Source organism: Cryptotermes secundus, unplaced genomic scaffold, assembly GCF_002891405.2.
Source record: "Cryptotermes secundus unplaced genomic scaffold, Csec_1.0 scaffold683, whole genome shotgun sequence".
Lineage (NCBI taxonomy): Eukaryota > Metazoa > Arthropoda > Insecta > Blattodea > Kalotermitidae > Cryptotermes > Cryptotermes secundus.
The window spans coordinates 493,042-518,131 of NW_019729903.1; the positions used below are offsets into that span (position 1 = coordinate 493,042).

General features: G+C 42.7%; 1 protein-coding gene across 2 annotated transcripts in view; it reads left to right on the forward strand.

The window, feature by feature from the left end:
- The window catches only part of LOC111865785, a 325,696-nt gene that overhangs the window by 111,515 nt on the left and 189,091 nt on the right, over positions 1 to 25,090 (forward strand). For both annotated transcript variants that reach the window (XM_023854066.2, XM_033751957.1), the window contains exon 2: positions 23,953 to 23,997. In XM_023854066.2, the coding sequence (XP_023709834.1) occupies positions 23,953 to 23,997 (45 nt within the window). The remainder of the gene's footprint in view (positions 1 to 23,952; positions 23,998 to 25,090) is intronic.

The following is a 25,090-nucleotide window of genomic DNA, read 5'->3' on the forward strand; positions in this document are numbered from 1 at the left end:
TCTCCCCATGCGCAATATATGTCCTTCCCCTCTCATCCACCGTGACTTGATCGTTCTAATTATTGTCATATGTATGAGTGACTATGGACGGGGCTTGGAATTGCTGACTCGATTTATTGATCATGTGTACACTCACGACTCGTGACTACACTTTTACAGATCAGTGATACACACAGACTAGTGTTCTCAGCCTATTAAAGTCTCCACTAGCCGTTTCCTGTCAATGGATATTATCATAGGCAGTATAAGTCTCACTGAATTACACACTCCAAATATCAAATATAAAGTTTTTCTTCACTGCCTAACTATTAACCGAACACTCTTGCAACTAATTAGTTGCCCGAAATAGGCCCGATTATAATATCTCGACACGAACCACACAGAATTACCGTTTCTCTGTTGCTGTGTTATTGTTATGTTCGTGTCTGTTGCTGTGACGTGTTTACTGAGCCGTTGCCTAGAAACGATCCATGTATATCTGCCCATCTCGCGGTCGTTTCATAGCAACGGCTCTACATGCTACAATATTATGGCAAGTGTACAAGTTACGAAGCTACATGAATATTATATGGACAGCATCATTTTTATTGTTTTTTAAATGTTTTCTTCATTCTGAATTAAAGAGTACAGTCGATGGAACTTAATTTCGGTCGCAAAAAAAGCCTCATTTATTTTCACGTGTAGGGGGGTTTGTGCGTGACTTATAGACGGGTTCTGCGCTGTCGCTAATCTACACACTTTAGAGTTCACCGTTACACACGCATCAGGGTTCTCAGTGTTCACTAGTCCTATCCTGGGAACGGATTTATAACAGCAGTCTCAATGTCACTTCAACTCACCATGAAATCTTCTTCGCACAGCCTAATTCCCTTTCTTGCCAATATTCTGCAACTGACAATGCCGAAGAATCTACTCAACTCTTCTCAACTGAATTCTTCTTTATAACCACTCTGCACGGGCCACCCAGAAAACACAGCCTCTCTACTGTTGGTAAGATGTATTTACAGCGTCGTTTCACAGCCCGGAAATTACTAGATTGTTGCTTTATTATTCGTTGCCGAGGGAATTTGTTTGCAGAGTTGTTGCCTAGTAATGAACGTCCATTCCGACTTCATTATTCCGGCTTTCGGGCGTCCTGTCACAATATATAATTCAGTCGGCTTTACATTTTACTTACAATTACAAACCGCGTCACATATAGAGCTTCATACTCAATTCCGTCCGTCCCCCCCCCCCAGAATACATTGCAGTTTACGGAAGCAGGAGAAGACTGTTTAATTATTTAAAACACGTGGTTAGGTTACTTTCTTTCATGGGATTTTGTTTTCCACTCCAGTGCAAGCTCTACACTACACCCCTACTCATGTTTCATAAAACGAAACACAGGGGTATACAATATATCACTGATGCCACATCCGTACACATAAAAACAGATATCAGGCGTATTTGTACCTAACAGTATAATATCCATATCAGGATTTACGATTTGACGTTCTCGCAGTTGTGAGTATGCAGATCTCTGTTTCATGCTGGTTTCTTGCTTGGCTTACTCTTCAAATTTGGAGATAGAGATAATATGTTTCTCCGAAACTTCGTTTGACTTTCATCCCGCTACATGGCGTTACATCTTAAACGACAGACATTCCTTTAAGCAGAAAGACGAACTATAAAAGGTTAAATCAGTTGATAAGACGCGTGATTCTGACTGTGTTCTTTTTTTTTTTTTTTAATTCACTTAATGCGGGGGGGGAGTCCGACTGGGTCCACTCGTCACGGCGGCCACTGATTGGCCTTTTGTACCTGCACCGGGTGATTATGATGGTGGAGAACTTGGTGGAATGAAGATTGGCAGGGGAAACCGAAGTATTCGGAGAAAACCCGCCCCAGCGCTACTTTGACCACCATAAATCCCACTTGACCAGACCCGGGATCGAACCCGGGCCACCGCGATGGGAAGCCAGCGACTAACCGCTTGAGCTATGGCCCGGCCTTGACTGTGTTGTTTACTTAAAGCATTTTTCAGTAACTGAAAGGCCGTGCCATAGCTAAAGCGGTTAGTCGATGGCTTCTCACAGCGGTGGCCCGGGTTCGAGCCCGGGTCTGGTCATGTGGGATTTGTGGTGGACGAATTGGAACTGGGGTAGGTTTTCTCCGAGTACTTCGTTTTCCCCTGCCAATCTTCATTCCACCAGTTGCTCCACAATCGCCATCATTGATCATCGGTGGCTGGTACAATAGGCCAGTAGTGGCCGCAGTATCAAGCGGACTCAGTCTCAGTATCTGAAATATGTACAGTCGAATAGCAGATGAATGATGAATTGTTAAGTATCTATAAAGAACAAGTCTTGAGAAGGACATAGATATTCTAGGATCCGTAGACAAGCACATAAAGGCAAAGATGTACCTGTGCTTAAATAGTTTAGTATTATCTCATGAAGACGTATGGGAAAGCGGAGGTATAACTCCATCATTCTTGACTTCGATAGTACTTGGCTATGAATTGACAGCTCCATGCCCCTGCTTTAACCCAGGGGAAATAACCTCCGGTACCCGTTGCATAGGAAGCTGGGTAACCCCCAAAGTTGATCTGGACACTGTAGAGTAGGAAAAAATATTGTCACGTGTCACTACAGTGGCTAAGTCGCGGGTTTGGATTATTAATGGGATTTATTTGATAATTACAGGCCGTAACTACAAATAATTAAAGCATTTTTCTGATTTACACAATTTACGATCACGCCACACTAATCTTCTCAGTCTATCTGCAATGATTCTCATGGATTTATAGCACAGGAACTATAAAAGTCTCACTAAATCACACATTTCCAATATCACCGTTCTAAAGCACACATAAAGTCTTCAGATCACACGTTAAATCTTCACAGGCGGACTTCCTGTACTCTTCTTCACTACGAGCTTCCCGTGGCTATCTCGTACCGAGAACCCCGAGAACTGACTCGTTGCTGAACCGGAAGAATTCTATAACCAAGGAACGGGCACGCATCACAGGAAACATGTCACGTGACAATCCACAGCTGCGTAACGTTGCAGCGGACATGGAAAACACAGTCTCCTCTATTTCTGCGTGTTGGACCGTGTTTACAGAGCTGTTGCCTAGCAACACGCAGATCATATCAGTTGCTTCCACACGGAATCGAACCACGATTAAAATTAGTTTATTAGCTTGTTATTTAAAAACTCTCTGTCAAGTTACATTTTGTCACGGTGATTATCGCACTGGAACTGTGAACTGGAGAACACAGAAAATGAACTGGTCATAGCAGCTTTCAACGCGGATTAGGGCCGAAAGTTGCTATCGTAAAGGTTGGCACTCCTGCTTCGCATTCAGCAGGCTCCATGTTTATATCTAAGCCTCCACGAAACCGGCTTTTCTGAAGTTTTCGTGGTATTATTCAGTCCGCCAATTCAAATTCTGAGGCAGTGCCTCAAATTGCGGCATAACAACGAACTTTCACAGCCCTTGCAACTGGTTATTCAGCAATCGTCCTATTATTTGATACTGAATAACCCGAGCTACTGACAGCATCGTTAGATAAACCGTGAACAAGTATGGATTTGAGAGGCTAAGAAAAGTTAGCAATGAATTCAGCCATCGTAGTCCGCTGATATCCAAACCAAGGCCCTTGAAAATTAAATTGGGCTTCACCCAACAGGAAGATCTAGCGGTGATCTCCTAGACATTTATCCGGGAGATGCTTTCTTCGAATCTCAGTAAGGGCACAGACTATCCTAACTGGTTTCTTTTAGTGATGTTGATCATTACCTGGAAGTCAAATGCCAGAATAATACCTCAAGTAGTCCACGACCACTTCCTCCCATATTCTTTCCAATCCATTCATTAATAATCGTATATTTCTCCTTTTGTGTACATTGAAATGTCGATCACAGTGGCCGCGCGGTCTAAGGCATGTCTTCGCCCGCTCAAAACACTGGGGTCGTGGATTTGAATCCCACTCGAGGCATGCGTTTTCTCTGTGTGTTTGCTGTTCTGTGTGTACTTAGCGACCTTGCAGGGGCTGCGCCATAGTTCAAGTGGTTAGTCGCTGGCTTCCCACCGCGGCGGCCCGGGTACGATCCAGCGTCTGGTCAAGTGGGATTTGTGGTGGACAAAGTGGCGCTGGGGCAGGTTTTCTCCGAGTACTTCGGTTTCCCCTGCCAATCTTCATTCCATCAATTTCTTCACAATCACCCTCACCTATCATCGGGCTGGTACAATAGGCCAGAAGTGGCCGCAATACAAGAGACTTAGTCCCACCCCACTAGCAATAAATAAGAATAGCGACCTTGTAGCCTCCCGTCCAATGAGTCCTACCGACTGTGTATATAGGATTAAGAAACTGAAGAAGCGGTCAAGGTCCAACAAAAGGAGTGTAGAGCCATAGATACATACTATATTGAGATACTGAAAGCTTCGTTAAATAAACCACGGACGGAATAGGCGAGGTTCAAGATACTTTTTCACGCTGAACTACCTCATCTTGGTTCCCGTTCAAAACGGCAGATGACACTGAGTTATATAAACACTTCTTGCCCAGCGGCAGAATCCTAAAAAGACAGTTCAGGTGTGAGCACTTAATTCCGTCCAGAGAGAAATATTACAGTAAGGTGCATAGAACCGAGAACAACCATTTCACTAACAGCCGAGTATTAACATTTACGTTCACTAAAAGGAAAGAACACGTAAGAGACATGTGGGTACATTCTCAGGGTCTAAAACTCACATTAAACATTCGGTTTACTTTCGAATCTACTAATGTAGGGATGTATAAATATCAGAACTTGGAACAACTCGTGTTTAAAGAATACTATTTCATGGAATATAACTCCTTGTAGTTTGATTCAAGTTCACGGATGTTTCCGAGGAACGTATTATATCCCTCTTCAGGGTAAAATGGAGAGCCAAATGTGCTTGCTCCTTACGTCTTCCTGATTGCTTACTTCGCTCATTTTTCGACTTTGAAGATGGAGGTAGATATATTCTTCCGATACGATAATATTCTATCAGACTACACGGTGTCACATCCTAGAAACAGCTTCACCAACTGTGTACTAAGATCGATCTCGTTTGATATATGGCGCCGTATAGTCTGGTGGAACATTATCAAATGGCTCAGAGGAACACAATTCCTCCATCATCGGGGTAGAAGAGTAAAAAAAAAAGTACGTTTCGGGGAAACTCCGGCCTTCATTTTCAGAGCATAATGTAACATTATTAATATCCCCTGAAGAAGGAGGTGTCAGATTCCTCTGAAAATCTACACGGTGCTACCGCTATGATAGCAGTCTTCATAGTAATTACTGTAGAAGCCGCAGACCTAGCTGTGTATTAAAATTTACGTAAAGGTATGAAAAGGTATAGTTGTCCCCATGCTTAACTAATTAAGCACTATGCCATGAAAGCGTATGGGGGAATGGATGTATAGATCCACGTTTCCTTGACCTCGGCACTAGTTGGAGCTGAGTGGTCACCTTCACGCACCGGCCGCTTTACGCCCGGGGAAAGAGCCCCCGGTACCCAGTGGGTAAGAGGCTGGCTGGGCCACAGACAAGGCCTGGACCAGATGGAGAAGTGGAAATTCCCGACCCTACCGGGACTCGAACTCCGACCCCTCGGCCGTCCAGCCCATAGCCCGTCGCTATACCGGCTCTTATTAACATTTACTCATATTCACTAAAAGCAAGGCAGACGCACAACTTATGTAACAATTTTCTCATGTATCTAATGTTCGTGATTAGAAAGGGAAATTAGTCTCCGTGATTACTTAAGTACCGGGCTAATGAAGACGTATGGAGCAGTGGAAGTATTTTTTTTCTTGGCACTACAGCCCCAGTGGGCCTAGGCCTGTCTCCATGAACTTGTCCGTTCACTTCGGTTTTTCTAGATCTTACACATACGGTAGGACTCCTTGTGCCGGTGATCAGCTCGTCGCAAGGCCTCTATCTGTACAGAAACACAGAAGAACGCACACACACAAACTAAAGATCCAGAACCTGAGTGGGATTCGAACCCACGATCCCGGTTTCCAAGCCAGCGAAGACAGTACATGCCTTAGACCGCTCGGCTACTGTGACCGGCGGTGTATAAGAATAATATATAAGAATTCAGTTCGTACCTCACAGGAAACAGATCCGAACCCACGATCCCGGTTTCCAAGCGAGCGAAGACAGTACATGCCTTAGACCGCTCGGCTACTGTGACCGGCGCAGTATAGTTCCACGATTTCTTAACATTGATACTAGAGGAAGTTGAGTGGTCAGCTTCACGCGTCGTCCGCTTTATCCTCGATACCTATTGGAAAAGAGGTTATGTTGTCCCCAGAGTCGGTTTGAACACGGCGAAGGTAAACAACTGCGTCCCTGAACCCGCATTCCACTGTCGTCCTGCCTGCAGTAAAGTCACATTACTAAATCCATTCTCCCCGGTTGTAGGGATTGCATTCTCTGTTGAACCTACGGACCTAGGTATGGGCAAATATTGAGCGAAAAGTGGTTTATGATTACTGAAACACAATCTACCCGTTTTGTGATCCGTTACTTGTAGAACGGGGATGCCTGTAGAATTTAACACATTCAATATGGATCGCTTGGGAATACAATTGTCGTGCTGAAGAATGGCTGTATTCTGGGTGCTGTCGGGAACATACAGCTGTTTCTCTTGCCCAGAATATAAACTTAATTCCATAGAGTTCCTGCCCGTAGCCTACTCGCAATATTGATCCCAATTATTTTTTCGTATTTCTGTTTAGTATTTAAGTCTACGGTTGTAGTGACGGTTAAATATTAGACGATAAAGAGTTCATGGTTATTAGAACACGATCTGACTCATTTATGGTCTATCACTCTGTATAACTTGAACACCTTCTGTACGGATCGTGTGGGAATCCAATTGTTGGGCTAAAGTGCGGCTGTACCCCGCCTGCCATACTCTGCATTTCGCAACCTCTGTTGAATGTTTCATGGCACAAATCACTATTCCAGCTCGCGACTGGCGCATATTGCGAACGCAAGAAGTTATTACAGTCGTGAATCTTTGATGCTCAGTCACGTCTTGGCAGCGAGGGAATTGGAATTCAGACTTCTACAGAAATATCCAAGGTACAACATCCTTTTCTGAGGCTGGAAACAATTTCCTTATAAATGCTGAAAATTTTCATGTATGAAATTGTATGAAAATAACATGTTTGTAGGCTGACTGAAATATGACGTTCAAGAACTTGTTCTGGGGGGGTTGGAGCATCTACTTTTCCAAGGGGTGACAGAAAAATTATCCTAACAAATACAATTTAAATTGAAATTTGCTATCTTCTGGGATATAGCGTAGTGTAGTTCGTACATGAGACGACGTTTCAGGGTTTTCAGGACCGAAAAGCCACCAAACAAAAAACCAACGAGAGGAGATGGCTAGGCAATCTGCCACCTAGCCACCTGCTCTTCCTGGTTTCTTGATCGATTAATTTTTAACCCTGAAGATGGAGGTGATACGTTCCTCCAAACCGTCGGCTCACATACAGACTCCACGGAGCTATATTGCAAAAGATGGCAAATTCCGTAACTACCCCTGTGAGAACCTCAAATCCTACAAAATTTAAACTGTTTATGATTATTTTTACTGGTCTCGTTTGAGTATTTAAGACAGATGAATAATTAAAAACTCCTAATTATTATTAATATTTGGTATATTTCCTCCGCTTCTTCAATTTTTATACCTATTTCAAGACTGAAACCTACTGTCCTGCGAGTTCGAAACTAAAGTTACAAAAATAAGCCTCTTACATCTGATTTCGCTTTGTTAATCTGCCCGTCCGTCAGCAATAGATACAGAATCGCTTAAAGGATTTTCATGAAATTTGATGATTGAGAATTTTACTCAGTCTGTTTATGGTCACATTAAATTTTGGCTAGGCTAGAATTAAAAAATCGGGTGTTTTATAAGAAAATCTATACGATTTTCTACAAGTATCTCAAGTTTCAAATTTATCTCGCTAAATAATTATTTTCATGCCACGAAAAATTTGTGTGCGAATGGAGGAATAGTCCCAAGCATTCTTACTCAATAGGAGGTAATAGGTTAATTTCACATCCCGGTTTTTCTATTCAGTGGTAAAATGTCCCCTGTATCTGCTAGACAGGAGTCTTGGTAAGTCCCAGAGCCAGCGGCATCCGTAGTCTAGGGGTAACGTTCGCACCTCATGACTCAAGGTACGCGGGTTCAAACCCGGCGGAATTTTTAAGGGCGGAAAAGTTCAGGGAACAAGTCCTCCGGGAGGGACTTTAAGCCGTGTGTTCCGTGTCGTAGATTTACGGCACGTAAAAGATCCGCATGTCTCTAGGAGACCTCTGAGCAAAATTAGGCAAAGTTTCCCGCCCAAGTAGTTTCCAATTCCTCCGGGACCACTGCCAGAGAGGTGGCCGACCTCGCTGGCTGAATGGGGCTGATAGCGAGCACCAGTACCGGAAGGGCATGGCGACTGGTAGAATATCAAAGGGGACGTACAATAGACTATTAGTCGCGGTGCATGGGGAAACCCACCCCCTCCAATAATAATAGTAATAATAATAATAATAATAATAAGTCCCAGAGCCGGTCTGAACGTCGCCGAGAAGAGAAATATCTCTCGCCTATTGCCGGGAATCGAAGCGAAGTTCCTAGGTTATCTACCCTGTAGCTAGTCACTATATTGACTGTATTTTTATCACAGATCAATGTGTTACATGATGAGCTGTCTTAAAGACAATCGTTCATATCTAATTTTTCTCCATGTGTAATAAGTATATTCTGAGTAGAATAGAATAGAATAGAGTTAAGTAGAGTACACCCTAGTTAATCCAGAGTTATTTGAGAAAGAGGTTATCCGGATTAATCGATAATCCAGATTAATGAGCAAAAGGTAACCTTAAAGGACAAAGAGAAATTAAAACACAGATAAATGGAAAATTTAACGATATAAGTACTGCTGTTGAAAAATAACAAAATATCACTAACAATGAATGTTTGAAGAAACTGTAAAAATTTTGTCTGAACAGACAAGTGACTCATCTGCCTTACTAAATGCCACGTTAAAGTATGTACTCAATTGTGAACAGCATTTTCCTTATTTCGATCAGGATTATCTAACCTCCGGATTAACTGTAACCTGATTAGCGAAAGTTTACATTACTAAGAATACAAGTACTGACTTCTGGAATGTGACAGTGTAGTTTGATAGAAGTTTACAGACGTTTAGGATGAGTGTACGGCCTCCACCCTTAGAGAAATAAGAAGATCGATAAAATAAATATAACAAGCACCGTCGTAAAAACCTTAAGTTCTTTCGAAAGGTTTAGATTAGTCACACGACAATAAGTCCCATTAAAATCTGCTTAGAGATGGCAGATGAGGCAAGAGAGGCATTCCTTTCTGTTGCACCTTATGTTTATTCACTCTGTGCGAAAAAATACATGACGGTAGGGCATATTATTGCCCTTCCGATGCGACATGTTTATGTGTTGACGTCACTTCCGGCGCAGACTTACGACTACTATAAAGAAAACCGTCTTGAGACGCTCCTTGCGCTAAGCTGCTTAGCGCCTCCCATCTGAGAATGGGAAGATACAGCAGCGAGCGATTTAAGAGAATACGAAACATGAACCATTAGAACACTTCACGTCGCTTCTAGTATCACTCAGAGCAAGTCCCCAAAGAAATCTCACCTGAGACTTGTCAGCTGTCGAAACTTACTGGGAATCGGGACCGCTCAGTCGGTATGGAGACTGGCTGCTGGCAGGACTACCGAGGAATCGGAGGCAACACGTTTTACTCTTCTGTACTGCGCCCAGGCCAACTCTGGAGCCCACCAGGTCAGTTTGTTATACAATTGATACCCGGGGCTGTTTCCCTGGTAGGTAAAGTGACAGGGCCGTGAAGATACCACTCACTCCAAGAAAACATGGATATATACGTCCACTTCCCCATACGTCTTCATGGCGTAGTGCTTAATTAGTTAAACACAGGGATACGCCACTAACCCCCTTCTCACCTTCTACCACCATCATTACCCAGCAATTAAGACCACGAGTTCTGTCATAGCTCAGGCGGTTAGTCGTCGGATTGCAACTGCAGCGACCCGGGTTCGATCTCTGGTCACATCTTGTGGGAACTGTGGTGTACAGAGTGGTACTGTAGTGGATTATCTAAGAGTACTTCGGTTTCCCCTACCAATTATCATTCCACCAACTCTTCTATATTAATTAATCATCCCTATCATCCGACGCTTTATAATCTCGATACTGACAGTGTCGTTAAATAACCAACTAACCAGTAACCACTAAGACTACTTTGCATCGACCATACTGATCAACGCCTGTCACCTACATCATTTTGTAATTTTGTGTTGAAAAATTGTCTCTTCTGAGATATAACTGACATTGCAGAGGAACACGTTGGCGCAGTATGTCGAAACAAAGCAAGAAAGCATAAGGGCTTGTTCCTCCGAAACGTCTGGCGACTCTCAACCGACTACACAGTGTTACATCTCAGAATATAGAATTCTACAAATAATTATAAATTTAATTTTCCTGGGCAGTGAAGCACGGCCAGCGCGTAGGGCTGACAACCTTACCGCCATCTTTGAGCCGATTGTCAAGGTAATGTGGGACCCTTAACGTCTCACAACCCTATGGGCCTTCACGGCCTGTTACAGGGATAGCTTTACTTTTTTTTTTTACTTACTTATTAGCATAACTTCCATTCCCCTTACTTAGCCTGTAGATACTGACTCCAATGAACGTACATTTAGAGCAGGTAGGCGTGTAACAAAAGCCAAAATGTAAAGCTATACCTATAACAAGTCGTGGAGGCCCACAGGTTTGTGAGACATCGAAGCTCCCACATTTTCTAAACAATCGGCTCTCAGATGGCGGTGAGGTCACGTTACGCGCTGGCCGGCAGCCCTTTACCCCCCAGGAAGATTCCTGGTACTCATTTATGTTAGAGGTTGAGTCGACCCCAGGGTAGTAGTGCTGTTGGAAGGATTAGGTCAACTGAAAAATCCATGGCCTCCTCGGGAATGGAACCCTCGACCTTCCGGCTTGTAGCATAGTGCCTCAACCAACTACTTTATCGCGCGTCCCCTTGTGTGTAACAAGAGGAATATAGTTATTTGTTCAGTAGTTATAGTATCGGTGTTTTTCCCGAAATACTAAAACTTGGTTATAGCAACATCGGTTTCTGCGACACCTTGTCTATTGCGTCAAATAGTCAATGGTACGAACTAATTCCTCATAAAGCAAATGTTTTTATACCTTGCTTAGTACGACATGCATAAATGCATCAACCTCGTATGTAACGTCATTTTCATTCCTGAATTTCTCTGATATCGTGGGAAAGTTCGATGTGTCTGCCCACCCTCACTTTCTCTACTTGCTGACGTGACTGTCCTGGAAGAATACGACCGCGGGCTGCAAGAGGAGCGTGGGTTTTATGCGAAAACAAGGGTGTGGGGTGGGACTGCGTGAATAGTGCAAGAGGACGCGGCAGGTTGTTAACTGCATTCCTTTCCTAGAATCTCGTCTAACTGGACCTCACATTGTCTACTTACCCTATAGTGTTCCTGCCTAAACCCAGAGAAGTGCAGTAGCGAAAACATGGCAATGAAAAGGAAAGTTTTAAGCATTGAAGAGAAAGTTAAAGTGATTCGTGAAATATTGTGTGTATTGTCAGTGAAAAGCGCTGTAATATGTCTTTGATATTACACATTTGGGCAATTCCACGTTAATGTTACGTTAGTCTGTACTTAACTACGTATTGCACTAAAAAATGCAACATTTTAACTCGGTTTTTGGTAGATTTTTGCGTGACTAACATAAGGCTACTGTGGAAGTGCCCATTTCGGTTACAACGATATTCGTTTATAACGACACTATTTTTAGGTCCCTTTGATGACGTTATAACCAAGTTCTACTGTAGCTTCTTCAATCATCCAGACTGGCTCTGGGGTCCACCCAACCTTCTGTACAAAAGGTACAGCGGGTTCTTTCCAGGAGGTAAATCGGCCAGGGCGTGAAGGTGATCACTCACCTCCAACTAGTGCCGAGGTCAAGAAAATGTGGGTCTACACATCCACTTCCCCATATGACTTCATGGCGTAAAGGATAACATAAACTTTTAATTTCTCGAAATAATGTATTTAAACTTTCATAATAAATATCATTTTAATGTAAATTCTATTTTTTTAAGGTTTCAAATAAATCCGTGTTCATACACAAAGGAAAAATGAGCGTATCTCTGGCTTTGCCTTCCACCGTTCCAAATTCTCGCAAATAAATTCCTCCAAGTACATTGTACGTTTCCATTAAGGTAAAGGCAGAAGTTATTTCAATATTCAGGATCATAATATTGGCTTCACAATGGAGTCCAGCGTCTGCTGTTGGTCGAATTCACCAGAATTGCATTACGCTCCCGTGGAAGGACACACATAAGGAATCCGAAGTTATGGAAAGAAGAAGTGGACCGATATCAGACTGATGATAAAAAGAATGGAACAGGGGATTGTTTGAAAATCGATGGGAAGTTACAAAAACCTTTCATTCCGAAATAGAACCTATATACTTCTCTAAGGTACCATAATTGGGGATCTCTAGAGGTAATAAAGTACTGAAAAGCAGATCATTGTGTGTTTCTTTTATGGAACTACCATTCTAGATCAGAAGTTTCTGCATTAAGGTCTTTGTTTGTATTGTTTTATACGTATTATACAGTGCCCTCGAGCCGTCTGCCCTCTAGCCCCTGCAATTGTTCAGAGTGACGTCAAACTTGGCTTCCTTTCTGAGGTTCCAGAATATTAGGCTTCACAGCATTGAGCTAAAATATTGAAACCAATTCTGAGTATTATCATTATCTCTGTACTGAATTTTATTAAGTACCGTAAGTTCCGTTTTAGTATCAACCAGCAGCCTCAATGATTTTTTTTTCTTATTTATCACAACCTAGTATAAACTTCGTTGAAATTTCAACAGGAAATTGTTAAAATATTTCTTTCAAAAATATCTTAATTCAATAATTTTTTAGAGTTGTGGAAAAATAATTACATTTATACTATAAAGCTAAACTTGAAGGAATAGCATACGTAATAAGTTGTGCTGCTATCTAGAGGAAATATACTCCAAGTAGCATTTGTATAAAAACATGCTTCCCCAGAACATTCCTAACTTTTACTTTTCTTCTGCTGGCTGTAAATTTGCCGGTTTCAGTGGCAGCGTCGTCTAAGGCATCAACAGTATTCTCCCGCTCGAATACTGGGGTCGTGGGTTCGAATCCCACTTGAGGCATGTATGTCTATGTGCGTTTATTCTGTGTAGGTAGCGACCTTGCGAAGTGCTGATCTTCCGTCCAAGGAGTCCTCCCGACTGTGTATAGAATTAAGAAACTGAAAAAGCGGCCAAGGTCCGAATGGCTGTAGAGCAATAGAGAGAGAGAGAGAGAGAGAGAGAGGCTATACAGAACTACACCGGTCATCGGCAACTTCATCCCTAATCGAGAGAGATGCATTTCTTTTAGTCATAATGTCACCAACCGCAAAAGACGGTGATCCACTATTCTGGCCCGCAGATACGAAGGAAATATTTTTTCTTTTGCGTTCTGACAATGCAACTAGTCCGAGACTAACGAGCATTTCGGGCCGCGCCATAGCTCAAGCGGTTAGTCGTTGACTTCCCATCGCGGCGGCCCTGGTTCGATCCCGGGTCTGGTCAAATGTGATTTGTGGTGAACAAAGTGGCGCTGGGGCAGGTTTTCTCCGAGTACTTCGGTTTTCCCTGCCAATCCTCATCCCACCAATTGCTCCACAATCACCCTCACCTATCATCTGGGGCTGGTACAATAGGCCAGAAGTGGCCGCAGTACAAGGGACCCAACGTCTAAAGGGGCGTCCACATTACTCGTGCTCGTGCGTCAGAAACTTACTGCTGCCGTAAAATCAGTATCTGGAGCTGATATCTGTTGTGAAGAAATGCGAAGGCTTTGTATGCAAAACAGTTTGGACGTCCACTTTGTCAGCTCCAGATCCTGATTTTCCTGCAGCAGTAAGTTTCTGACGCACGAGCACGAGTAATGTGGACGCGCCTTTAGACTACTCCCACCGGTGTGTCCCAGAATCTGGTGTCTTGAGCACATTGTTGTCGCACTATTTCAAGCCGCTTGAGTCTGCATCTCAATATTTACACTAACGCGCACGTACACTACACTAATTCAAACAGCTTGAGTATCTTGAGCCTTCTCACTGTCGTCTCGTTGTCAAGAAACTCTATACATCCGCGTTGCTGTGGTCGTGAAGCCGATCTTCGTGCTCCTTGACTGTCTTTTTAATTTCGGCTGTAAAGTAAAGTAAAGGTATCCCTGTAACAGTCCGTGAAGGCCCATAGGGTTGTGAGACGTTGAGAGTCCCACATTATCTAGACCAGGCATGTCCAGCGCGTCGATCGCGGGACGATTTTTGGTCCATCTCATAGGCCTGTAAGGAAATTACACGTGAAAAGCATGTAAATTCACTTGTAATATAATATGAGGCCGGTCACGGTAGCCGAGCGGTCTAAGGCATGTACTGTCTTCACTCGCTTGGAAACCGGGATCGTGGGTTCGAATCCCACTTAGGGCATGCATGTTTAGTTTGTATGTGTGCGTTTTTCTGTGTTTGTGTACCGGTAGAGGCCTTGCGACGAGCTGATCACCCGCCCAAGGAGTCCTACCGAATGTGTAAGATCTAGAAAACCGACGTGAACGGAGAAGTTCATGGAGGTAGGCCTAGACTGGGGCTGTAGTGCCAAGGAAAGAAAAAATAATATGATTATATTCAGATTTTGAAGGGAAAATACGTATTAGTCATTCCTATTATTCTGTTCTTATGTAGCTTAGGAGAACATTGCTTTACACTTGTGTTATGTGAACTGTGGGGAAGTCCCTGCTCTATTCTTATCACGTGAACTCTTATTTCATCACTCGTCGTATGCCGCGTTTGATGCAAGAGTGACCGACAGAACGTGTGATTCACTTCGTTCCCTCCCTCCAGTCAACTGTGAATCCCCGTACTTCGAACTAATAAGTGAGACGTAAGATCCATTCATATCATCCTGCATTGATCGTTTCATACACGTAGCGTTTCCTGCACGAGAAATATTCCTTAGTACTTCATTTATAGATACTTGTACATTCATATCATCATGCTTCAATCGTTTCCTGCAAGATGCGGCACAGTCCGTCTCCGTGCGGAATTCTCGAAGAGAATATTTGTCTGATACGCTACGTGTCTAAAGTGCCGCGCCGGACCGCAACGGAAGCAATACGTACAGTATGAACGTGTCTCAGTCGCGTTCATACGCATCCAAGTGCACTTCCATCATGGACAATGAAAAATTGATTGAATTACTAGGAGAGTGTTCATTTTTGTATGATTTACAGGACTAAAGATATAGTGATACCGTTAGTTTTTCTTTAGGTGTTACTGATTCCTTGAAAACCGTGTCTTCTTCAGTTATCACCACTTTGATTTTTTCCAACAACTCGTTAAATTGATATTGAGATAAACTAAAATATTGAAAAAAACTTTTCATCATCCATTAGTTCCTTGTATAGAGTCCAGTATTCTTCTCCTGTCTTCCGTTTATTAAGCATTTTATGGACGGAAAAGCGCTTACGTTTACGTTTCACACTATTTTGAATATTCTATTCTACTTCTAATAAAATTGATATAACACACTTCTTCAGTAGATAGATGCAACATGCTTACAAGAAAGTATGAGCTTCGATGGTTCGATGTCTGATGATATGAAAAGTTCGCACAAATATCGTGCAGTAAACGCTACGTGTATGAGACGATCAATGCAGGATGATATGAATGGACCTGTATTATTATATTAGCTGTTAGTGGAGATTTGAGGCTTTGCTGCGCATTAAACAAATATACAGGGGGTCCAAAAAATGTACTCACTCTTTGATAGTCAATATCTTTGGAACAAAATGACATGTAGTTACAATTCTTGCGCGGTAGTGTAGTGTAATACTTTCTCAACAGATGGCGAAGGTCACATGAGTCACGTGAGTGTCGTGCCGCGTGCACGCTGCGAGCAGAAGACAGCAGCAACAATGGCTGAAAGGTTGTTCTTTGAACAACGCAAGGCTGTATTGAAGTAGTACTGGAAGTACGAAAACATTAAAGAGGTACAACGACAATGGCAGATTGAGTTTGGAACTCAGCCACCAACACCTCGAACAATTGCCCGTATTCAGGATAAATTTGAAGCCGACGGTACTGTTCATGATGTGCATAAGCAAAGATCTGGGCGACCACGGATAGTAACAAGTCCAGCTTCCAGTGCTGTGGTGTTGCAACACTTTACACGATCACCGCAAAAATCTGTGAATCAGTGTGCACGCGAAAGTGGGGTAAGCCGATCAAGTGTACGGCGAATTCTTAAGGCTGCAAAGTGGAAACTGTACATTCCAAGACTGCTGCACGCTATGAACGAGGACTACCCGGATGGAAGGCTTGAATACTGCGAGTGGTTTGAAGGCATGGTTCGCGAGGATGAAGAGTTTGCAGGGAAAGTTATCTGGTCGGACGAGGCGCAATTCAAAATGAATGGTACTGTTAACGGTCACAATTGTGTGTATTTTGCTCCTGTAAATCCACACGTTCAGGTGGGCAAGGAAGTGAATCTACCGGGTGTTAATGTGTGGTGTGGTCTGTAATCGCGCGGTTTGATTGGTCCTTTCTTCTTTGAAGGTACCGTAACTGGTCAGGTGTACTTCGATATGCTTCAGTCATCGATTTTCCGTGCCATTCGAGAGCTGTTTGGATATGAGAGATTTTACCTACAAGAAGATGGTGCTCCACCTCTCTACCATCGAGATGTCAGGGTGTACTTGGATGACACCCTACCTGGACGATGGATAGGTCGAAGATGTGCTATTGAGTGCACACCACGGTCTCCAGACCTAACACCTCTCGACTTCTACCTGTGGGGAAACTTGAAGGATGAGGTTTATCGACAAAAGCCAGCTACACTGAACGCGCTACGAGAAACCATCAAAGCGTCGTGTGCAGCCATTACACCGGACACACTGACAGCCGTAGTTCGCTCAGCAGTTCAGCGGCAACGACGCGTTTAGCCGCTGATGGTGGTCACTTGGAACACATACAATGACTCTCTCTCTCTCCACGCAAGAATTGTAACTACATGTCATTTTGTTCCAAAGATACTATCAAAGAGTGAGTATATTTTTGGACCCCTCTGTAGAGATTGGGGATGAGCTCGGTGTAATCAAAGGGACAGTAAGTGCTCTGCCCACGTTATTTTATTAATTTCGAAAGCGTCTGTGTGCGTGTGTGTGTCAGATAAAACAGTTACCTCAATATAATGGAAAATGCAAAGCCTCAGCATCCTTGCCAAAAAAGGGTAATCTGGAACGTCATTATAATGCTCTCCATAGCAATAAGTATGATGCTGATTTTCCACCCAAAGGTGAAATTCGTAAATTTAAGCTCAAAGAACTTAAATCGAAATTAGCTGCTCAACAACAATTGATGGCAAAACCAAGGTCACTTTCTAACAATGCAATCAAATCATCCTTCAAGGTCAGCAATCTGATCGTTAAAAAATGCAAACATTTCACTGAAGGGGAATTTGTAAAAGAGTGTTTCCTTGAAATATCTGATAATCTTTTTGAAGGATTTAAAAATAAGAAAGAGATCATAGCTACTATTCAAAATCTTCAATTATCAAGAAACACCATTGTGCGGCGAATAGAAATGATGTGTGGAAACATAACTGAACAGTTGCTGAGAGATGTTTCCAGTTGTGTTGCTTTCTCCCTCCAACTGGGCGAATCTACAGACATCAGAGAGAGCCCAGTTACTAGTTGCTTTTACAACAAGCATCTTGTGTCGTGTTATTTTTACCAATATTTTGGCTTAAAGCGAGGTACGACGATAGGAGGGGGTGGTAGATCACGGGCATTTTTGACACTAAAAATTCGATCACAACCTGTTTGAAGTTGGACATGCCTGCTCTAGACAATCGGCTCAAAAATGGCGGCAAGGTTGTCAGCCTTACGCACCGGCCACGCTTTATTCCCCAGGAAAATTATTGAATTAATTCCTGGTACTCATTTCTGTTAGAGGCTGAGTCGACCCCAAGGCCATAGTGCGTCTGGAAGGATTAGGTCGACTGAAAAAATTATACCTCATTCGAACATAGCAAAGTATTTAAGAATGACGCTAGACGCCAAACTGCGATGGAAAGAACACGTGAAAAAGAAAATAGACGAATTTAACATCAAATACAGGAAAGTGAAGTGGCTCTTATGTAGGACGTCCCAGCTATCAATACAAAACAGAATACCGGTCATAAAATCGGTCTGGACTTATGGAATTTAGCCGTGGGTTGTGCCAGTAAGAGTAACATCCAAAGGATATATAAATTTCAGAACAAAGTGTTGAGGGGAAATAAACACTGAGAGACACTTCATAAACTAAATTTGTAAGCATTATTTCGACATCATCAATGTACACTTCCTTTTTAGCTTACTTTCCTCATATTGAAAAACGAAATTGCGCTTATGCGATCTCCGTGCTGTGTGTCTGTGTATCCCCTCTCCCATCAACTTCTGAATAGCTGAACCAATTTTCATGAAACTTGCTATGTATACAGGTATCATGGTACCTGAGCCCAACCCAACGGAGTATTTCATAAATCCCTCCCATCAGTCTCTCTGTACGTGTATCCGTCTTATTATTTCCAGGAAACGGCTTGGTAAATTTCATCCCTCCTTTCGTTGCTAGGCAACGGCTCGGTGAATATGTTTCAGCTGCAATGACTATACGAAATACGTATATTTGTTGGGCGCATTGTTTTCTATACGGTTCGTGTAGTATCAATAGAGACTCTGTGGGTTTGTCTGCGTATCACCCTACAGTTGATAGGCAACAGCCCCGTCAAAACGTTCTTTGGCAACAAATAATTGTTGGATGCATCTATATGGCCCGTGTCATGTCAAAGGAAAGTAGGTGATGACCTCTTCTCAGAGGACTCTGACTGTCATTCCAGTCGTTTGACCTTTGGATATACGTGGATAATTATGGCTCTGCAGCCCTTTGTTTAGGACATGGCCGTTTTTTCAGTTTCTTGGCCCCATGCACAGTCGATAGGACTCCTTGGACGGGGATCAGGCTGTCGCAAGCCCGCTACCTACACACAGAACAACACAAACAGAATAAACGCACACAGACATCCATGTCTCAAGTGTGATTCGAGCCCGTGATCCCAGAGTTCGGGTGAGCGAAGACAGTTCATGCCTTAGACTGCGCGGCCACTGTGTTAGGCAGATATCCGTGGATATCCATGCAGAACTGTTTTCTTATCCTCGTGCTGTGCATTATGTATATCGCTATATATCGTGCAATTTCGTATTTGAATACGAATTGCGACATAATTATAATCCAAACCACGAAGCCTCAGTGTTAGTGTCTTAGTAACGCTTTCTATCTCACACCTTATCGCTCTGCGTAACCTTGGTTACGTTTTAATTGCCTCAGCACGCAAGGGCAACACATGCACTGCGTCTCCACTAGGCTTCTACCGCGTACGAGGCTCTCGCCTAATGCATATACATTAAGCCTCCTTTAACAATTTGTGACGCTCCATACGAAAATGACGTAAGAAGAACACGATTAAGTCACTTCCACATTTTTACAATTAAAGCATGCTTCTGAAATCTATTATATTTGTAAAAGCAGCCTGGATAGCTCAGTCGGTATAGCGACGAGCTAAGTGCAGGAAGGCTACAGTTCGAACACTGACAGAGGCAAGAAATGTGTCCTCTACTCCATCAGACCGGATCTGGAGCCCACCAAGCCTCCTCTTCCAATGGGTACCGGGACTCTTTCCCCTAGGGTAAAGTGGCCGGGGCGTGAAGCTGACAACTCATCTACATCTCGTTCTGAGGTCAAGACTAATGGAGCTATACCTCCACTCCTCCATAAGTCATCATGGCGTGGTACTTAAATAAATTAAGCACAGGGACAATTTACCTTTTGTTTTTTACCTTTATTAAATTTGTAAAACTTCGTAATGTTTAATGTAAAATAAACACAGGAAATTATTGTCTTAATTCTTACGATAAGGAACGTAGAGCCTTACGCATTCAAGGTATTTCTCTACAACCGAGCGCATTTGCCTGCTGGCAATGCTGAGAACTGACATTCCCGGGGTGTCTGGTACCCGATGGGCGGGAGGCTATTTGTGTACACCAGGGCCGGTCTGGACGCTGTGGGGAAGAGAAGCCCGGTCATCCAGCACGCAGCTCGTGGTTATACCGACCGATCTATCGCAGCTTCTTCGTTTATTTATCTATTTAAAATTCATTTAACGACTCTGTCAGAGTATACAGTGTATAGTTATTCAATAATATTTAATAATGGAAATGTAGTGGAAAGAACAGGTTCGTCGATTAATGTAAAGCGATATACTGTAAATTTACTGGAACACTGAGGAAGCCCATGAATAATCTAAATGAAGATAGCGGTGTATGTGAAGAGATTCGAAACGAGCACATCCCGAATACAAGGCAGCAGCTCTGCTACATGACGTTCGCCAAATAAAATGTTTACTATTAGATAGAACAAGCAGTTATGTGTAAACACGCCACCTAACTCTATGGAGCAAAGACCGCCCAGACAATCCAACAGTCTCTCAACTAGTGAAGAAATTCTTCGGCTCTATGAAACCCAATGGCCCATTACATATTGATAAGAAACCCGCCACTGGTCCCTACTGTGGGCTAAAAGAAGCCGCCCACCCCATCCTACTTCTGCAAGACCCAAACACATATTAAACTTTATATAAAGGTGAGGCTAGAGCCTAAAGCCGCGGTAACAAAGGTTTACAGCTCGCTGCGTCTATGAAGGTTGATAGATGAGGTACCGGCGACTGTGAAGGTCCACAGCTGAAGTAACGAGATTCTGCTCTTTAAAGAAGTTTCTTTCTCCGAAATTTCCTTCGTTTGCAGACACGAGCTAGAAAGACACCGATGTGTTGAACTGATACTGTTCAAATCATCACCATTTAACTTTGAAAGTCGTTATAGCATTACGTCAATGACTTCCATCTCTGAAATAAGACAAGTCAATTTTACAATTAGAATCAATAGTTATTCAACTGGATGTAAGATACCCTAACTTTTTACTTAACGACGGTTTCAATATCGAAAATAAACAGCATTGCATCTTAGGATAAATGAAAGGATTCAAAAGGAAGCGGTCGTGGCCTAATCGAGGTATTATGCTTGAATTTGCCTGAAGGGACTGAGAAGAACCAAGAGAAACATCAGCAAGGATAGCTTATGTCATGCCCGAAATTAGAACAACACTTGAGGAATAGAAGTCTCAAGCGCTGCCTGCACACAGTCTGTTCATTCTCCGTCTTTCACGGAGCCTGTTTTCGAAATTGTCTGCTACTAGTCCTTATCTTGAGCCAGATCAATAAGGTATTTCTTTATTATCCTTTTTACTATTATACACCCATGCATGGCTAGATATTCAAATTAGTCTCTTCTATTCAGGTTTTCTGATTAACATTTTATATTTCCATCTGTCCAAAGATTTATACACCTACATTCCCGCAAACCCCATTCTTCTTGATAATTCAACCTACTAACGTTTAGTGAAGAGCATAAATTGTGAAGTTTGCCATGCGTGCTTTTCTCTAGCCTTTTTAGGTCCAGATATTCTTCCCGACACCTTGTTCTCAGGCATCTTGTATTTTTACTTTTCTCTTAACCCTTTCAAGGATGTAGAAGAGAGAAGGAGATAAGAAAGTGGGGAGCAGTAAGAGACACTACATTTAAGGGACGGACATCAATTTTTCCGGCTTTGAAGGTCTTCCTTCTGGTAGAGCTACATTTGAGAGAGGGTAAAGCTTTAGGAGGTGAAAAGGGTAAAGTGTGAGGATGTGGACTCTGTTATGAGCACAGGAGGGCAGCACGTAAATCTCATATAGACTGAACTTCTAAATAATATATAAACATTCAGTTCGTACATCACCGGAAACACATTACGTCTCCGCTACAAAGCCCAACCGGTTAATGCTGTTTAGGGAAATAATCGTTGTTTATTGCGCGAGCCATACAAAACACACAAATGCACTCTGTGGGCAAAATGTAGAGTTTTAGAGTGCTAAAGAAAGTGATACGCCGGTCACGGTAGCCGAGTGGTCTAAGGCATGCACTGTCTTCGCTCGCTCGGAAGCCGGGATCGTGGGTTCGAATCTCACTCAGGGCATGGGTGTTTGTGTGCGTTTTTCTGTGTTTGTGTACAGGTAAAGGCCTTGCGACGAGCTGATCACTCGCCCAAGGAGTCCTACCGTATGTGTAAGATCTAGAAAAACCGAAGTGAACGGAATTCATGGAGGTAGGCCTAGGCCCACTGGGGCTGTAATGCCAAGGGGGGAAAAAAGCAAGTGATACAGGTAGTAACCACTGTGTTCCAAAGGGTTAGTGTGAGATACTATTTTTCACGCACAACAAAATTCACTCACTATCGATTTTTCGGAAACAGATAATTGGATAGGCATTCCAAAATTCTCCCTTTATGTTCCAAATTTATTTTTCGTAACGACGGCTCCGATCCAATATATCGCGGGCCTCCTTCTTTTACTACACTGGCCTGAAGCCAGAGTCTGTGTGTGCAAGCAGACTGGTTCCTGCGGAAAACAAAGCAACATCAGCAGCTGGCGGAATAATGAGCTAGGAACTATCAGTGTAATGCAATTTCAATAGGACAGAGTTTGCCTTAGAGCGCCTGTGAATGCAGTCAGGTTTACTGTGCAGTAATTGCCAGATCCTATTATCGGCTCGCCAGCTTCATCACAATTATGTGATGACTACCTGGAGTATCACCTACATAATTAACATGCTGCACCATACTGGATAGCATTAACATAAACACAAATTACAATTTCTTTGTGGTTTTCATGAAAATGTTCATTCAGATTGTGATCTTATGGGTGATGAGTCCGTATAAACTTCTAGGTGGATTCTGACGTTTCGGAGGTATATTCTTCCTCTATCTTCAGGTTTGAAATTGCGTCGATGAAACGATTCACTCAAATACGGTAGCAGAGCTATCGCTCGAAACGTCTTATATCAAAACACCTCCGACAAAAAACAATTCGTGTAGGTTATCTCAGGCTGCTCCACATCATGAACTGAAGTAAAAGGCCATAATGATGTCTAGTTCCTGATTACATTCCATTGAATGAGACATTTTTCTTTTTGGCACTTGGCACTTGTCACGCATTCGTACATACACAAATATGAGTATAGTCTACGTGAATATAAAACGCACACCTACATATATATATACAGAATGCCCCAGGAGGAAAAGTCAGTATTCTGGTAGGTATGTGTCCATTCACATATATACCAGGTTGGGATATTTCAATAGATATAGCCACTAGATTACAAGCTGGATGACTGAGGAATCGAAGTTCGATTCACGTCAAGGAGAAAGAGGTTTCTCTCTTCTTCAAGGCGTCCAGACCGGCTCTGCGGCCCACCCTCCTACACAATAAATATCGCGGGCTCCTTCCGTGGAGGTAAAGCGGCAGGAACGTGAAGCTGATCACCCACTTCCAACTAATGCCGAGGTTGAGAAGGGTGAAACTATATCTCTACTTCAACTTACATCTTCATTACACGGCAATTAATTAATTTCGCACAAGGACAACTTTACCTTGTGCCTTCACATACTCGCACCTAACATATATGCACACACACTCACAAGTACATATATTTACATTACGTTACATTATTCATGTCTCTCTGTGTATATGTACACATGCATTCCTGAATGGGAACAGCTAATGCTGATTACTCTAGCTCTCTGTTGTTTCTGTGTGTTGCAGGCATGGTGAAGCAAGTAAAGGGGGGCTACCTCCTGCGATACAAGAGTAAGTACAAATGTCTCTATTATAAATGAGTTTGCCTTACAAGCCACTCATAAAATATGGTTAAAATGGCACACATTAAGCGCAATTAATCTAATTGCTTCTTACCTTCATTTTCTGCATCCCCTTCTGCATCATGATTAAAGGTGTGATCGAGTGATTGATTGATTATATAATCGATTGCTTATAAACCTATATTAAAATGTTTAAACATTCGGTTTATTTTATTTTCACACCTCTACATGTTTCGACCTGCGAAGTTCATCATCAGGTGATTTACGCATACATAAATCGTTATTGAATATAAAAATAATTTCTTTACATTTTACCAATAACATTATAAAGAATGTCGTCTACTGGGATGTAGCACCATTGTAGATCTTGTGTAAACCGACGTTTCGGAGGAACGTATCGCCTTCATCTTCAAGGTAGAAAAATCCGCTAGCGAGGAACCAGCGTGAGCAGGTGGCTGCAGACTGAGTCACCAGTCGAAAACGCCTAGCCATATAAGAACAGGAAGAAGGGAGAGTGAGCCATATGGGAAATCAATAAAGATGAGAGGGGAACGGTTTGTTGAGATGGGCCAGCAGGTAGCAGGTCAGAGCCAGTATAGGGTAGTTCGGGGGGGAAGAGGCAGGGATACCGGGAGTGCATTGACCCAATAGCCTCGGGGCTAAGCTGAAGATGGAGGCGATGCGTTCCTCCGAAACGTCGGTTTATACAAGATCTACACGGCGCCACATCAAGACGGCATTCTTCATAGTCACCGCCGCGAAAACCTCAAATCTTTCAATAATGTTATGTGAATTTCAATATTTAAGTTTTAGTGGGATATATCTCGAATAACCTGTGTTATAATGTGCTAACATTTGAAATCTAGGAGTTTACATAAATTACATACAAAGAGGATTTTACTTTTTGAATTGGGGGAGGGTGGTGTGTTAAGGTACCGGCTGTTGCGTCGTCTGGATCAGCTTCGTAGTTTTTTATGTTTTTAGGCTCTCGAAACCTTCTTATGGCGCGCGAAGGTAATTGGTCGGCATTCGGAGTTCTTGATATTATGACACTACACGGTTTTTTGTGCCTCGCAAAGTTT